Source organism: Saccostrea cucullata, unplaced genomic scaffold (genome assembly GCF_032062105.1).
Source record: "Saccostrea cucullata isolate Sc308-1 unplaced genomic scaffold, CSIRO_AGI_Scuc_v1 ctg43, whole genome shotgun sequence".
Classification (NCBI taxonomy): Eukaryota; Metazoa; Mollusca; class Bivalvia; order Ostreida; family Ostreidae; genus Saccostrea; species Saccostrea cuccullata.
In genome coordinates, this window is record NW_026934231.1 from 413,214 (window position 1) to 429,566 (window position 16,353).

A 16,353-nucleotide genomic window follows, 5' to 3' on the forward strand; every position below is an offset into this window, starting at 1 on the left:
GACTTAATAATCTTAAGATTTACTCATTTTCATTTGCAAAAAGCCATATTAACTTTTTATTAATGAACATAATAAAAAGATTAAACCAATATTAACATGGTGGTGTGCAAATATATTAAAAGATAAAGGTCTATTAATGGTTGCCAGTCTACAAAAGACATCAAGGGGCGGTGCTTCAGGAATGCACAATTTCTAGTCAAATATCTAAAATGAATGAAAGGTTGCATTCCTCCTCATGTCTAATGTAGATAGGCAAAAATTATAAAAAGTAACAATGTAGTAATGATCAAACATCATATACAATATTTTGATATGAATTGACTTAGTAATCTTAAGATTGTCTCATTTTCACTTGTAAAAAGCCATATTAGCTTCTCATGAATGAGCATAATAAAAAGATTAAATCAATTTAACCATGGTGGTGTGCAAACATTGTAAAAATATTGTGAAGATGAAAAAGATGAAGGTCTATTAATGGTTGCCAGTCTACAAAAGACATCAAGGGGCGATGCTTCAGGAAATGCATGAATTCTAGTAAAATATCTAAAATGAATAAAAGGTTGCATTCCTCCTCATGTCTAATGTAGATAGGCAAAAAGAGCACAATTATAATTTACAAAAAGTAACAATGTAGTAATGTTCAAAAATCATATACAATATTTTGATATGTATTGACTTAGTAATCTTAAGATTGTCTCATTTTCATTTGTAAAAAGCCATATTAGCTTCTCATTAAAATCAAGATTAGGGAAATTGGTACATATGTCTGAGATAGATTTTAAGAAAGTTTCTCGTTCATCTTTGAATTTAGCGCATTTAAAGAGAAAATGTATTTCATCCTCCACCTCATTTAAATCACATTTTGAACATAATCGCATGTGTGCTGGGATACCCTGAAACCTTCCAACTTCAATCTGTAAATGGTGTGAAGATAATTTAAATCTACTCGGGCATCTCCTCAACTCAAAATTTTTGATGAATATATTAATACAAAGGTCTCACTGCGGATGTGACCGATCATCAGGTGATGCTTACTGATCCCAACTTATGAATTTCTGGGGGTCGGTGCCGATTACTTGAGTATAGACTCGTCACCGATTTGTATCGTTAAATGATTTTTATAGATCGATCGCTGTTTATTTTCTTCACCCTTTTGAAGTTTTCAATCCTTTTTGATTTCGGATATAAATATAGAGGCCAACTTTTTTCAATGTCAACTTCTTTCAGTACCAATTTCTTATACTACGTTTTCCTTAGATAGGTGGGGGGCAACCAAGCCTTTCAAAGGAAATTTCCTATTTTATTTTTAATTTTGGGGAAAAAAGTGGCAGCCCCCCCCCCCCCCCCCCTGTGGCTACGTGCCTGAACAACAATTATAAGGAATGTTTGATTGTGAAAACAGTGAAAGAATATGTTAGGAACATACAGTTAGTGATATTTTGAGATTATAGTTTTAAAAACATGGAGAAATAAATCGAGAAACAGCGCACTTTTTGTGCGAAATAAATATACAGTTTCTCAATGGGTGGCACTGTAGCTCTCCTGTCTGTCAATACTTTTTTTTCGAAGAGCTACAGTTCTGCATCTAATATGTCATATGCCAGTATTTTTTTCATATGTAAAAGGGCCCCATGGAAATAAGCCACACTGGCTTTCATGGGTTATCCTTGGGTTTAGGCATATTCAATAAAATATATTTATTTGATTTATAAACCGTGGGTATCCGACGAAGAGGAAAGAGACACATTTTAGATAAAGACAGAAGACAGTATTGAGTAACCAAATATGAGATAAAATTGCATAAAGATAAATATATACTGAGCAAAATGACCCCTCTCCCTAAATGGAGCAAACAAATGGGAAAAAGGTATAAGGATGTCACCCTCCACGAGTAGATAAGGAATGTACAATTTGGTATGTTTAAACTGAGTGAAATTTAAACGAATTCGAAAATGTTGAACCGATATTGACTAGGCCTGAGACAATGTGTATCTAAAAAAAAAAAATTGTTATACGGATATCATTATTCCAATTTGTTTGGTTTTACAATTTATGACTCTTCCTTTACATCCGGTTAAATTTTAGCGAAGAAAAAAAAAATGTTGTTGTCCTCAGCAGAGTAACTTGTAAGTATTTTTTCGTTCTCGTGTTTTTGTCGGCCCAAAAATTGGATGATATTATTTCTTATTAAATAATCTAAAGCTAGAGGCCTTAAATTGCTAGTTGGCTATCTTTCAAATGGTTCCAGTCTGTTACAGCTGATCATTTTTTGCTGCATCAAAATGATCGATAATCCGGCTCAATGTTTCAGGGAAAAAATGTAAAATGATACTTTTATCTAATCTAACTCTTTCTTTTGTCAAGAAACAAACAAAGACCAGTGAAATGAGACTTCTGGTTCCAACTTGGCAAAGAATAACGCGCCAATGTCCAATTTCCATCCTATGCCGCTGTCACAAGGTAGAGCCTAGCGGAAGAGACAACATTAATTTCACAGGGAGGGAATCCCGGACTTACAGTGTGTGGAGGACATGGAGGTTGTACAGAATGAGTAACAGAGGGATGATAAGACTAGAGGGGGCGGATGTGGTACCATTCTTACAGGGACTGGTCACAAATGATGTCACACAGTTAGAGGAAGACAAGGAATCCATATATACCATGATGCTGAATCCACAGGTAAACACTCGTGTCTAGATTCCACAGGTAACAACATGACAACATGTGTCTAGAACCCAAAGGTAATCACCATGTGTCTAGAATCCACAGGTAATCACCATGTGTCTAGAGTCCACAGGTAATCACCATGAGTCTAGATTCCACAGGTAATCACCATGTGTCTAGATTCCACAGGTAATCACCATGTGTCTAGAACTCTAGATACCACAGGTAATCACCATGTGTCTAGATTCCACAGGTAATCACCATGTGTCTAGAACCTACAGGTAATTACCATGTATCTAGAGTCCACAGGTAATCACAATGCATCTAGATTCCACAGGTGATCACCATGTGTCTAGAATCCATAGATAATCACCATTATCTAGAATTCACAGGTAATCACCATGTGTCTAGAGTCCACAGCAGGGCTAGACAAATAGCATTGCCCGACGCTTGGGACAACCACTTTTGGTTGGCGGGCAAGAAATTTGATAACAGGTGCCTGCCCGCGGACAAGTGATTTTCCCATTTATAAAAAAAAAGATCATGTACGGTACTCAATTATTTTTTGTGTTATCGCTTTTAAAGTATCATAAATCACAGTAAAGCACCTGTTTTCACTGCTGTTGACCACTGCATCAGCAGTACATACGAACATCGAATGGTCGGAACTCCTCTAGAATTTACCCATTAAGGTAATGTTAAAATATGCAGATGTTTTAAAACATGGAGTTATCGATGTCGTCAAAAACAGTGTATGAGAGTTTAGATATTTACAGGTAACTCTTGATGGCTCGAAGTTCTTGATCGCTCGAAGTGAGTCACTGGTCCCGAATTTTTCCCCTATATATTTACTCTTGATTTCTTGAACTCTAGATCTCTCGAAACCCTTGATCCCTCGAAGTCAAAATGCAGTCCCGCTACATAATTAGCAACTTTACCTGGACATTTAATGGCCCCAGGCAGAAGACTGTGTTATGATAATTTAGAAACGCAGTGTTACTGAGAAATTATAATTGCAGATTACAAGACGAAACACTTAATAACTTTAATTTTTTTTCGAATCAGTGTCAAAGTTTAACAGAATATGAAAATTCAGAAACATCCTCAATGTCAATATGATGACTATTGTTGGATAAATACTTACAGAACTTCGTTCAATGTATATGTTTGGAAAAGTCATAATGCTATGTACCATGCGACGCTGTAAAATGTTGTTTTCATATAACGAATGCGTAGTATGATGTTTGTAATTATAAAGAATAAATAAATAAATAATACGAAAATATCTCATTGTTTTATAAAAACCACGTGTAAAAAGTTAGCACTGCATGAAAATCATTACATCCGGTAAGACTAATTTTAAAACCTGTCAAACAAACCTGGAAAATTCTGGACTCTTGAAAACTCAAACTCTTGATCTCTCGAAGTTTTTCCTCGGTCCCGCGGACTTCGAGGTATCGAGAGTTACCTGTATTGTCAAAATCTTAAATTCATACTGTGAGTACAGATGCTAGTGGTGTTAAAATTGTTAATTGCTGTTCCCTGCCAAGCACTCAGCCATGATCTCTTAATCGACATCACAGTAGTGTTCTGTTCACAGATTCGTCTTCACCTTTTTCCATTAAATAAATACAACATTAATTTTTAAAAAAGTGTATCTTATTGCAGAATTATGAGGAAGCTGTGGAAGAATTTCGTGATTTTAGATCTAGGATGGTCTTCGTTTAGTGTTTAAGTGTCTCACTCAACACTGCCCAGGAAAGAATTTTATATCAATGCTTCATTACTGTGCAATTTAAGAAAAAGGTGGGACAAGCATATTTTTTGGTAGGACAAGTAGTTTTACGATGGTAACCTGTCCGAGGGCAAGTACTGCAAAATTCTATTTGTCTACCCCTGCACAGGTAATCTCCATGTATCTAGAACTCTAGATTCCACAGGTATTGACAGGTAATCACCATGTGTCTTGAGTCCACAGGTAATCACCATGTGTCTAGATTCCACAGGTAATCACCATGTGTCTAGATTCAACAGGTAATCAGCATGTGTCTAAAACCTACAGGGAATTACCATGTATCTAGAGTCCACAGGTAATCACAATGCATCTAGATTCCACAGGTAATCACCATGTGTCTAGAATCCATAGGTAATCACCATTATCTAGAATCCACGGGTAATCACTATGTGTCTAGAACAAACAGGTTATTACCTTGTGTATATATAATAGAAGAATTTCTATATGGATAAAAAATATCTTTTTTTGATTAAATTTTACAGGGAAATTCATGTACAGAGAACTTAAAAAATTCCCGCTTTTAACATTCAGCTTTCACATTTATAAAAAAAAATGTGAAATAAAAATCTTTGATAACTGATTAATTAGAAATTTATTTTTTGCAGGGAAGAGTGCTGTATGATATTATCATGTACAGGAATAATAAAGACACCAATGTTCCTGGTGTATTGATGGAGTGTGACCATGAAGTCATAAAAGACATGATTAAACTTGTTAAAAAGTATAAAATTAGAAAAAAGGTTAGTGTAGATAAAAGTTTATTTGATGGAAAATTACTTGCTGCTTATTGTCATTGGAATTTTTTGTGAATAAGAAATGGTCTTACTGAAGATGGAGATAAAGATGAATTTGTAGCATATTTAGTATTCTATAAACATAGGTCAAAATTTGATCTGAGAAAAAATATAAAGGAAACATACACTAATTATTGCTAGAGTTGTCCCTCTTAGAGAGGCATATCACATGAGTTTAATAAGAGTGATAAACAATAGACAGATTTTTGTAATATCGAGATTTGTGTGGTGTTTATTGTTTATCAATTTATATTTTCTAGGTAGACATAGCAGAAGTAAGTAATGAATTCCAGACCTTTGCTGCCTTGCCCTCAGAACAACAAAGTGAAAGAGTGTGGCTGCCTATCAAACGAGGGGAGACAATTCATTGTGAACCTGATCCTAGATTAGAGCACTTTGGCTGGAGAATCATAGCCAGGGATCAACAGTCTGTCCTAGCAGGTAAATAAAGAGCTCAATATTCTTTAAGTTTCATGAAAGAGTCAACAGTTTACTGACAATTTGGGCTTCTGAGTGTGATTGATATAAAAAAAATAAAAATAAAAACCTTAATGATTTATTACTGCATTGCATCTTGATATTAAGATAAAATTATATATGTACTTTACAAAATTTACCCAATTTTTTTAATGCTGTGAAATATATAGAATTTACACCTGTTAGCATTTATATTACATAAAAATCATTATGTAGCAGCTTTTTGTAACACAAAAGTTGAAGCTCATCAATACCTGATGAAAGTCAAACTCTGGATGAATTAGTGTGATACATTTTTGTATGACAAACTAAGAGGAAGTTTTTCTTTTAGCCACTGACACTGACTGTGAGGTACAAGTGGGGGAGGAGAGGGAGTACCACATCCAGCGCTACAAAACGGGGCTCCCCGAGGGGACTCTAGATCTTCCTCCTGGCCAGTGTCTACCACTGGAGAGTAACCTTGTCTTTCATAATGGAGGTACAATAACAACTATTGACATTTTTTTTTTGGCAAACTTGTAAAGTTATTTTAAAAATATATTTGAAAATGGCAAACTATTTACCAGTCCTTATAAGACAATAAAATGATTGATTTAAATCAAATTCAGAAAAAAATAAAATGAGATTGAAATGTATTTCTGTAATTCACAAAGAGGTGGAGCTAGGTTTCTGGGGGTAAAGCTCAGTGTAAAGCATTGCCAAAGAAAGGCAACTGATGAAAATCATAGTACTCAAAGTACATGTACCTGTCTTCCTGCATTCAAATTTCCATATTAGCATTATAGCAAGTTGTGATGAATGAAAAAAAAAAATTCAATATCTATTTATTGGAGATCATAAAGCCATTCAACTCATTTAGTATAAAAGTTGATTCTATGTTAATTTTTCAGTGAGTTTTAGTAAAGGCTGTTATATAGGGCAGGAGCTGACAGCCAGGTCTCACCACACGGGGGTAATCAGGAAACGACTCGTTCCTATAGAGTTTGACAGGTAAGGATAGGGACAGTTTTACAATAGAGTTTTGTTTCTTAAATGTTATAAATGCAATAGCACACAATTTGAATTATTCTGATAAACAATGATATATGAAGACAAATATTAAATGTGTATTGCATGAATCTGATACTGTTATTTTTTGACTATACGTCGATGGGGAAGACAGGGCGAATGCTCATTCTTAGCTTTAATTTCTAAAAAAATTCATAGATATGGCGAATTTGGTAATTGATATTCAAAATACTTAGTATGTCAATAGTTTGAGAGATTAAGCTTGTTCTAAATGACATTCATATTCTTGAATACCTTGTGCAGTATCAAAGCTGAAGTCAATACTTTGTTATTAAATTTCTCACATGCACAGAGTTCCAGAGGATATCAAAACAGGAGAAACCATAGAAACAGCAGATACAAAGAAGAATGCTGGGAAGTATAGAAATTCATTGGATAAGTTTGGCTTAGGACTAATACGATTGGCTGAAGTCAAAAAGAAGCTTGTTATTTCTACCCCTAGTGGACAGCAGTACAATGTAAGGGCTCATATTCCCAGCTGGTGGCCGCAGGAAGGGGAGGTTACTGTTCAACAATAAACATTTAAGCGATTTGTGTGATAATCTAAAATTTGTTGTGCCAGTCATTAGAATGGGATAGCACCAGTACAGAATAGTACATGAATAAGATAAGGTTTTGCCTGTTCTCTGTATTTGTAATTGTGAAATGGAAATTTACATGTACCAAAATAAATTATTTAAAAATGTCGATCTTCTAGATTATTTGAAAATTCTATCAACTTAAAGTAAAGTAACTGTAATATAAAGTACCTGATATAACAATATCATCAGCAAAAATTTGGTTAAAAGCATATGGAATGAATCATAATTTAGCAAGACAAAATAATTAAGATTTATAGTAAATAAATCTTTTTCTGATGCTGAATCATTAAAAAACGTATTCTTAAAAAACCCTTTTGATTAAATTAAGAAATGGAATTTATTGTGCCAGGGTGAGGCCAGGTTGGACATGTACAGTTGGACTTCATTATCTTGTACAGTACTTTATATATCATGGGTATGTCGACAGGAATAGAAAGGCCCAACCATTTATTCTTTACATTTTCCACGATAACTTGAATCTCTTTAATATCTTGAAGTTGTTTTATCAGTGCCATTGTGTTTAAGATGTAATGAAAAAAAGAACATGGCACCTTTGAAAGTCTTCACACTTGGACATCTAGCAATTAAACTTTGTAAGAAGCTAGCCTTCTACCAGAAATATGATTTCTGTGTTAGGTCCCATAGTGAGGCAAAGTTTGTTGTGAAATTACATGACACCTCCGAAAAACTTCTTTATTTGATCATGGAAAAGCAGGAGGCAAAATAAAACATGTATAATGAGCAGCCAATCCTCTACCATATTGAGAAATTCAATTCTCTTGAGAAAAGGTTCAGACTGTAGGGTTGGGATAAGATTGTTGTATACCAGGGTACTAAAAATTTATTATACAATGCACCTTTGAAAATCTTATTTATTCCTGAAAATTTAGTAGTAACCTGTCTCTATAGGCAATAAGCTTTTGGTCAATTACCAACTTTTGTAATTTGTGTCCTGATGACTCAGGGTAGGGCTTGTATCTTGCAGTTTCATGTGGGACTGAGTTCAACATAGCTTAATGGTCTGACAAGGCCCACAGGCCTCCTGTTTTACTAAATCCACCCCTCAATCTTTATGGTTGAACTGCATATAGATGTATACAGGCAGCAATGAAAGAATTAAGAGAAATAAATTGGGAAATTTATTGGATATAATAAATAAGTTGTATGAAAACAAGTTTTATCACAGACAGAATAAAAATACTTCCATGTAAAATAAACAAATATTTTGCATTTTATCTCAGTAAATTTGATAGGTTCTTCAAATGTTTTTAGTGCTATGTATCAAATATATGTACATGCATACATTGTTTTTTCAAAATTTTGAAGCATAGTCTGATTAAAACAGAATTCCCTATTTAGAAAGTCCAAAATAAAAATCCTAGGAAAGGAAGTGTTTATATGGTATAAATTCAGCACTGCCTAGCGGGATGGCAGTGCTAAGCAGCTGTTTTAGTGGACTTAAGGTTAAATCCTCCTCCTGTGAACCGAGGCCCGTCTGTCCTCTGGGGTTGGATGACAGGGGCCCCGGCCTGGGCTAAAGCCCGCTCCCTCTCTCTGTAAAGGAAAAATACATGGTCAACTACTAATTTTATTACTGTCCAGGAATAACTTTCAAATCATTCAACCATATTTGGCTTACGTAGCACTGCATCTCTTTAAACTGTTTAATAATTTATCACAATTTATACCAGAATAAATAAATTGACAATTTATTCCATAATGAACTTACTTTGTTTGTTGTTCTTTCTTTTTCTGCATGAAATATTTCTTCTTGACTTCTTGTAGTTCTCTAGCTATTCTTTCTATCTCGTATTTGTATTCGTTGACTTGGGATTCGTACATATTTAATTCAGAAGCCATAGACTGTAAAAAAATATTTTAAACTCATTAAAGAAATATCACCTTTTGAAAGTGAACATTACTTGGTAAGACCTCTTGAGAGTGCATTCCTACCTTCATTTGTTTGGTCTTTTCTTTGAGCGTCTGTTGGTAAATGGTGAGCTGCTCTGCCACCTCGGGACCAGGCTGTCGTGCCAGGATGTGTTTTAGCTCTAGATATAGTTTTTCCTTCTCTTGGATCAGTAGTTCCTTTTCCACTACCTCCTCTGTCTTGGAGATCAATCGCTTCTGCAGAGTCTGAATCTTCTGGATCATCTCATAGGTACTTGGATCACTACCCTGGAGAGAAAAAACAAGTTCATATATACAGCTACTTCTTTTAGAAAAAACTTTAAAAATTGTTTGACATATAAGATATCTGCTGGAGAAGTGAAACACTTACCTCCAGCTTTCTCCATCTGTGAATATTCATTGGATTTTCCAACTCTTCCTCAAGAGCCTTACATCTTGTTCTTTCCCTCAGTAATTCTCTCTGAATGTGGTACACCTCAAGTCTGGAAAGGCAAGATTCAAAGAGTTAGTCTTTACATGTTAAAACTCAAACATCATAAATTTGGGGGAATCATTTCAAAATCAGTTTTGATTATGACCTATGTACCTGAGGTCCTTCACATTGGCTACTCTCTTCTCTAGGATAGCATTTGCCCTTCGGAGTTTCTTGATTTCCAGCTTCAGTACTCTGATATCCTCCAGTCTCTGGTTGTACTGTATCTCTCCCTTGTTCAGTGTGGACTGCTGTATCTTTATCTTCTCATACAGAAGAGCCAACTCATCGTTTCTTCTCACCAGCTGAGTTCCTAAAATGTCTCTCTCACTAATCACCTGAAAAGAAGAAAAAATATAGCAGATATTAAATTAAAGACACTAAATTAATTCTCAAATGTTTCTAAATAAGTCAGTCCCTCAACCTTATCCTAAATGTATATGACTGTCTTTTTCATTAATAACTGCATGCCTAACCTGATCCAGTTCCTTCTTCTGTCTGACTCGCTCAGCATCTGCCTCGGCGATGATCTTGAGCAGCTTTCTCTCCTCAGCCTCCTGGGCCTCGATGTAAGCCTTGCTCTCCTGAGCCTGCTGTTTAAGGCGGTTCAGCTCCGATTTCAGGTTCTCCTTGTCCTTCTCTACTCTCTGGTGCTCAAAGTGCTCCTTAAGGAGAGCGTTCTCTTTAGCCTGAATTTCCTCCTTCAGCTGATCAATTTGGTGGTTCATGATCTTCAGCTTCCTCTTCATCTCAGTGATCTCATCCTAAAATTTATCATCAAAATATTTTAGTTACCGGGTATCAACTAACAAATGAACAGATAAAAGCTTAAATATCATGCCAGACTCTGAGTTCTTTTAAATGCTCAAGCATTCTTTCTTTCAAGAAAACAAACTGGCTTACCTGAGACTCGATGAGGTTCTTGCTGTACAGGTTTCTATCACTCCTAACAGCCTCATACAGGTTCTGCTGCTGCCTGAGTTTAGTGTCAGCCTCAGCAATCTTCTTCTTGTAGTCGAAAATCTGCATCTCTCGGACTTTTACATCTTCCATATGAGAAAGAACCTAGAAGAGACATAAAAAAATTCATGAATATATCAAATATACACTATTAATTATTCTAGTGAAAGATCACAAATACATGATCTGAAAAACGGATAATATCTGCATCTCAAAATATTTATAATTGAACCTCCAAAAGTACCATTTTTAATTTCTGCATAATAATGCAAAAGCAGATTTAAAAGTTGAATATTTTGTGATGCTATTTCAGTCAGTAGCAGATTAGTAACTTCTCTTGATAAATACCTAATGGATGTTTGCTTTAATTCCAATAAATAGAAATCCCAAGCTTGGTGTACCTACCCTCTGAGTGAGATCGCTGGCCTCGTTGATGTAGCGATCTCTCTCCTTCTCCAGCTGGTAGATGATCTTTCTCTGTTTCTGAGCCTCCTCCCTGTAATTCTGAATGTCCTGCTCCAGGTTTTTCTTGGACTGCTCATGGAGCCGCACAAGATGGATCTGCTTTTGAGTGGCACTGGCTGCTTTCAACATACTCTGTATAATACAAATATATAGTTAAACTCCTATGTTTTTAGATGTATGTATTTTCGAAAGCAATATATATGCATAATGAACTTTACTGATTTTCCCAAGAACATACCTTTTGTAGGATGTCACGCTCCCTTGTTCTATCATCAATAGTTTTCTTATCAGCCTCAGCTTGTTTCTTGGCTGCTTCCAACTCTGTTTTAAAAGATAAAATAAAGATTGACAATCTCATTTTCAATAAAACTTGCTTGAGCATACATACATATATATATATATATATATATATATATATATATATATATATATATATATATATATATATATATATATATATATATATATTGTCAAGAAACTTTTGCAAGAGATTACTAAATTTGTGAGAAAATTATAAAGACTTCCAGTTACCTCTCTCCAAACCAATAATTTGACTCTTGAGAGTTTCCCTCTGCTGTTCTACGTCTGACTTATTTTCCTCCACTTGCCGAAGTTTCCTCTGAATGGTCTCCCTCATTTTGTTCAGGCGTTGTGTCTCCTGTTTGAGCTGGTTCACTTCATCTTCTTTTTGCTACAGACATAACAATTTTGTATAAAACAATATTTTTGAAAACAAAATCTCAATGTATATCAAATGTTTTCATTGCAGGAATGTACACTGAAAACTGATTTCTTGTCCACATTAATCTTTCTAACAAAGTACTTATAAGTACTAAGCTGTATGATGTGTTACCTTAAGCTCAGTGACTCGGGCTTGGTTCTCAGCTGTCAGCTGATCTGTAGTGATCAACTGAGATTCAAAGTCCGACTGAAGCTTGGCAAATCTGGTGTGTAAAATGTCAGCATCCTTTATGGTTCTCTCATTCAAGATCTGCAACAAAAAAGTTCATTAATTATACAGTATCATTCAAAACTTTGTGAAAATTTCAAATATAATTCATGATTAATTATTGGGTATTACAAGACTTGAAGTCAGTAATTTTTACCTTCTGTTCCTTCATCTGCTGCTCGAGCTTACTGATGTCACTTTTGTAGTTCTCTATACGCCCCTGCAGGTTCTTGATTTCCCCCGTCTTGGCATCCAGATCAGCCTTGGCTTGCTTCAGCTCTCTCTCCATCTTGTCCTTCTTCCTGCTCTCTCTCTGGGCTTCATTGTTTTTAACTTGGATCTCTTGGTTAAGCTGTAAGCAAATTTTAAGAAAATGACACCAAATATTGATTGTAAGAGCTGACACTGCATTCCAACTATATGAATTACAGTGTATATATAAATCAATAAGGTAATGATGAACATACTTGCCAACCTCCAGCATGTAAAAATCTGGTCATGACCAGATTTGGAAAGTAAAAAATCTGGTCATAACGCGTAACGACATTCACAACATATTTACCATGATTAAATTTTATGCATATATATACAAAGTATTTGTGTATTGAGAATTCTTTTTATTGAAAAGGGATTTAATTTACTATGACAAAAAATTCAGACATAATTTGCTTTAATTTACATGTTAAAAATGAAAATTGAAGGTTTCATATTTCAGTATTGACCTGAAGTAAATGTGCATTTTTTAAAAAGAAAACCTTTTCAGTTTCTGCTAAATTTGAAAGTATACCAATTTCAGTTTGAAGTTGTTTTTCCTCTCTCTTAATTAATTAACTACTGCAGCATGTTTTAAATTTGAAGTTAGGCCTACACTGTCTTTGATCACTTTATTTTATCTAGAATGAAAGTTTTTTTCCCCAAGATTCCTTGATATGTACATAAATATCGTTTCTCTTTTTCTTGGTTCAATCAGAGACATGTGTTTGGTTCAATTTGTTCCTGTTGGCCCTGATAACGATCTAGTTCTATCGGAAGCCATTTTAATTGACTTCAAACATTGATTTGTCAAAATAACACCCAGTTAATTGTTTTCACCTGCACAGATAATTATCCATCGGCATTGTTTACGTAGATGATCTAAGCTTGGGTTGTAACTGGAAATTAAAAGTGTAACCTAATTTACGAACCAAATCCGGAAATCGGGAGATTTTCGGGTTGTTCGGCAAAAATCGGGTGATAAGCATGACCCGCCGGGTCATAAAAAATAATCGGGTTACGGGTTGAAAAATCGGGTGTGACCCGATGAAATCGGGTGAGTTGGCAACTATGATGATGAAGTCTTAAAGAAATTTGCAGATAATAAATAACATATACCTCTTGTATTTTTTCCTCACACTCCTTCTTATCAGACTCCAGTTTCTGCTGTTGGGAGGCAGCCTGAGCCAGGGACTCTCGTAGTTTGACGATTTCATTCAGTTGCTCATCTCTCTCCTTCGTCAATTCTTCCTTCATTTTCAAGAGTTCATTGACACTAGCAAAGTAAATGGAAGTGTGTTAAAAAAGCATGTAAAAAATTAGAATTTTTTTTATCATATTCAAATAGTAAAAATAGTAATGTAGTGAATTTTATTGTAAATTACAAATAAAGGTCCTTTCTATGTAAAGGACTTTACATGCCTCTGTTTGTATTTTATCACAGTCAAGTAGTATTTTTCAAAAGGAAATAACTCTTCTCGAGATAAGAATGATTAGGAAAATCAAACAACATGTATTAGGCTCTCATCACCATACTTTTCATGTGGTGTACATTTATTTGAAAAAAGTTTGTTGAATGAAAAATGAGCATGATTTCCAGTACTGTAGATCACTAAATTTTCGCGACACCTTATTTTCGCGAGTTAGTCATTGACTCTTTATAAGTGAGACATAATTTTCACGAATTGTTGTTTTTCTTCTATATAATCGTAAGAAATACTTTTAAACGTGAGAATGAAATTTTCGCGAGCTCATTGCGAAAATAAAGTTCTTGCGAATAAAACGTGATTTACAGTATTCAATATCTAAATGAGTTTGGATTTAAAGACTTTTTGAAATATCTTTTTGAGCCAATACCTATGTTCCTGTCCCATAGTGAGTCCAGCTCCTTGCTCTACAAGCTTGCTTAAATTAGCGATCTCCATTTTTAGTTGCTGGATTGTTTCCCTTGCCCTTGTTTCCTTTTCGTAAGCAGCATCCCGAGTTTTCCATGCCTTCTCAATTTCTTTCTTTAATGACTGGATCTGGTTTTGGTCCTCTTGTGACAGTTTTAATGCTGTGGCAACCTTGGCCGAGTTGGCTGTGATTTCAGCATTTAACTCCCTTGTTTTCTGCATCAACCGTTTCTCGCTTTCATGACTTTTCTTCAGTGCTTTATGAAGCTTTTCATATTCTTGTCGAAACTTGTCAAGTGTTTTGTCCCCTTTCAGTTGTTCAAGAACCTATAGAAATGTAGAAGAATCATATAAATAAATTGCTTATAATATCCATTGTCTTAATGTTACCAGTGAATTTAAGGATTAACTGCTTTATATGTACATGCATAATAATTACCTCTTTAAAGTCCTTTTCAAGGGATTCAAATGCACTATCATCCATCCCACCTTTAGCCTTTTCCTATTAAATGTACAAATAAACATAAAATTAAAAACAACTTCCATCTTTGAAACAAAATAAACTGACCTTGCAGCTTAAGATGATAGTCTGCAATAATCCTGACAATCAGTCCTTTCCTTAATAGTAAAGAACTCTTGAAAAACGATATGTATTACAGGTATTCTCTATGTACATTGTACTGTCAAAAAGTTACTTTCATCAGTATTTGAATCATACTTATTAATGAATCACGTGTACTACGTACCAAACTGACAGGTAACGTCACAGCAGTGCTGTCACTGCACTCTTTTTCTCATGTATAACTAGTACAAATAAAAGTCACCCCACCCCCATCCCCATTTTAATTTTCCCTTTGTGACAATAAATTGCCAAATAATGCCCTGAGAAACACATTGCTACTGCATGCTACCACATTGTTACTTGCACAACTTTATTTATTTTACTAAATATAAAATACTAAATATAAACTTGCACTGGTGAAATTGTATTAAAGTACTCAATAATCACAATAATTTAAACAGAGACCTATAATCTGATCTAAATACCCATTAATCAAACAATTTTTACCTTATATAATTCAGTATTTACTTAATGTTTGGAGGAGACAATACAAGGAAAAACCACTCAAAGGAAATTGGCAAAATAACTTGGCACAAAAATATAATCATGGTAAACCTAAAGGTTAAAGGCTATGATTCAAATACAACAACATGATCATGAACATGCGTACGTTATGTATAAAAACCCTATACATAGATATCATGGCAGTATATAATTGATATTAAATACACATTTTATTATATAACTTAAACATTTTTCCTATTTCATAATGTATGAATACTTAAAAGTTTAACAACAAACAAGTAATGAATCACGTTTCTACATGCGCTAATTAAAAATATTTTTTTCAGAACGTAGTAGATTGATTCCGAATATGAGCACATAAAGAAGAGTTTTTTAATTCATTAAAAATTTTCATAATCTCATAGTGAAAATTTTCTGTATGAGGATTATAATGGGAACACGGAACACCGATTTATCTATGCATGCATGTATATACTGCATAGCAACATCTCGACAAGTATGAAGTAAACGTTCGTGTTCAAAACGCAAAGACGAATTTTGCTAAATTAAAAGACCCATGATATGAAATTTTTCATACATACCTCGGCCATATTTATAAGAGTGTTATGCTTAATATCCTACTCGCAATTTTTATTATTCCTGCACCCCTACAATAATGTCTGTCTGTGTGTCCTATTTAGAGTCATGTTGCTAAGGACAACTATAAATAGCCGCAGCTTCGTATGAAAAATTCGTCGAGTGTTTAATTGTGACTAAAGCAAGAAGTTAGAAAAATTGGCAAGAAAATAACCAATTGTTTGCAAAAATATAATTAAAAACACTTAAGACAGAATATAAGAAGAACCTTTGCAAATTAATAGCTAAGTAGTACGTAAGTAATTCGGTTAATTCATTTCAAGGCCTGTAGAATGCAATCTGTAACTGGCCTGGGGGCCATAAAACTTAGACGCACTCACTTTTGATCTCAGTCTCACTTGTTACAA

At 34.5% G+C, this 16,353-nt stretch overlaps 2 protein-coding genes across 2 annotated transcripts; one reads left to right on the forward strand and one right to left on the reverse strand.

The window, feature by feature from the left end:
• Positions 1–2,367: 2,367 nt before the first annotated feature.
• On the forward strand, positions 2,368–7,485 carry LOC134240313 (putative transferase CAF17 homolog, mitochondrial). The gene is made up of 6 exons (XM_062722417.1): positions 2,368–2,679; positions 5,065–5,199; positions 5,514–5,694; positions 6,062–6,208; positions 6,621–6,720; positions 7,091–7,485. Exons 1-6 carry the CDS (start codon positions 2,386–2,388, stop codon positions 7,314–7,316), a joined length of 1,083 nt encoding a protein of 360 aa, XP_062578401.1. The 5' UTR covers positions 2,368–2,385; the 3' UTR covers positions 7,317–7,485.
• A 1,093-nt stretch (positions 7,486–8,578) lies between these two features.
• LOC134240279 (cilia- and flagella-associated protein 58-like) lies at positions 8,579–16,067 on the reverse strand. The gene is made up of 16 exons (XM_062722380.1): positions 15,952–16,067; positions 14,723–14,785; positions 14,246–14,610; positions 13,508–13,664; positions 12,294–12,488; positions 12,041–12,178; positions 11,719–11,878; positions 11,426–11,508; positions 11,128–11,319; positions 10,666–10,827; positions 10,239–10,526; positions 9,877–10,100; positions 9,661–9,772; positions 9,333–9,557; positions 9,109–9,242; positions 8,579–8,933 (listed from the first exon to the last, which is right to left on the reverse strand). The coding sequence occupies exons 1-16, from the start codon at positions 15,958–15,960 to the stop codon at positions 8,816–8,818; spliced, it is 2,625 nt and encodes an 874-aa protein (XP_062578364.1). The 5' UTR covers positions 15,961–16,067; the 3' UTR covers positions 8,579–8,815.
• Between the last annotated feature and the right edge of the window lie 286 nt (positions 16,068–16,353).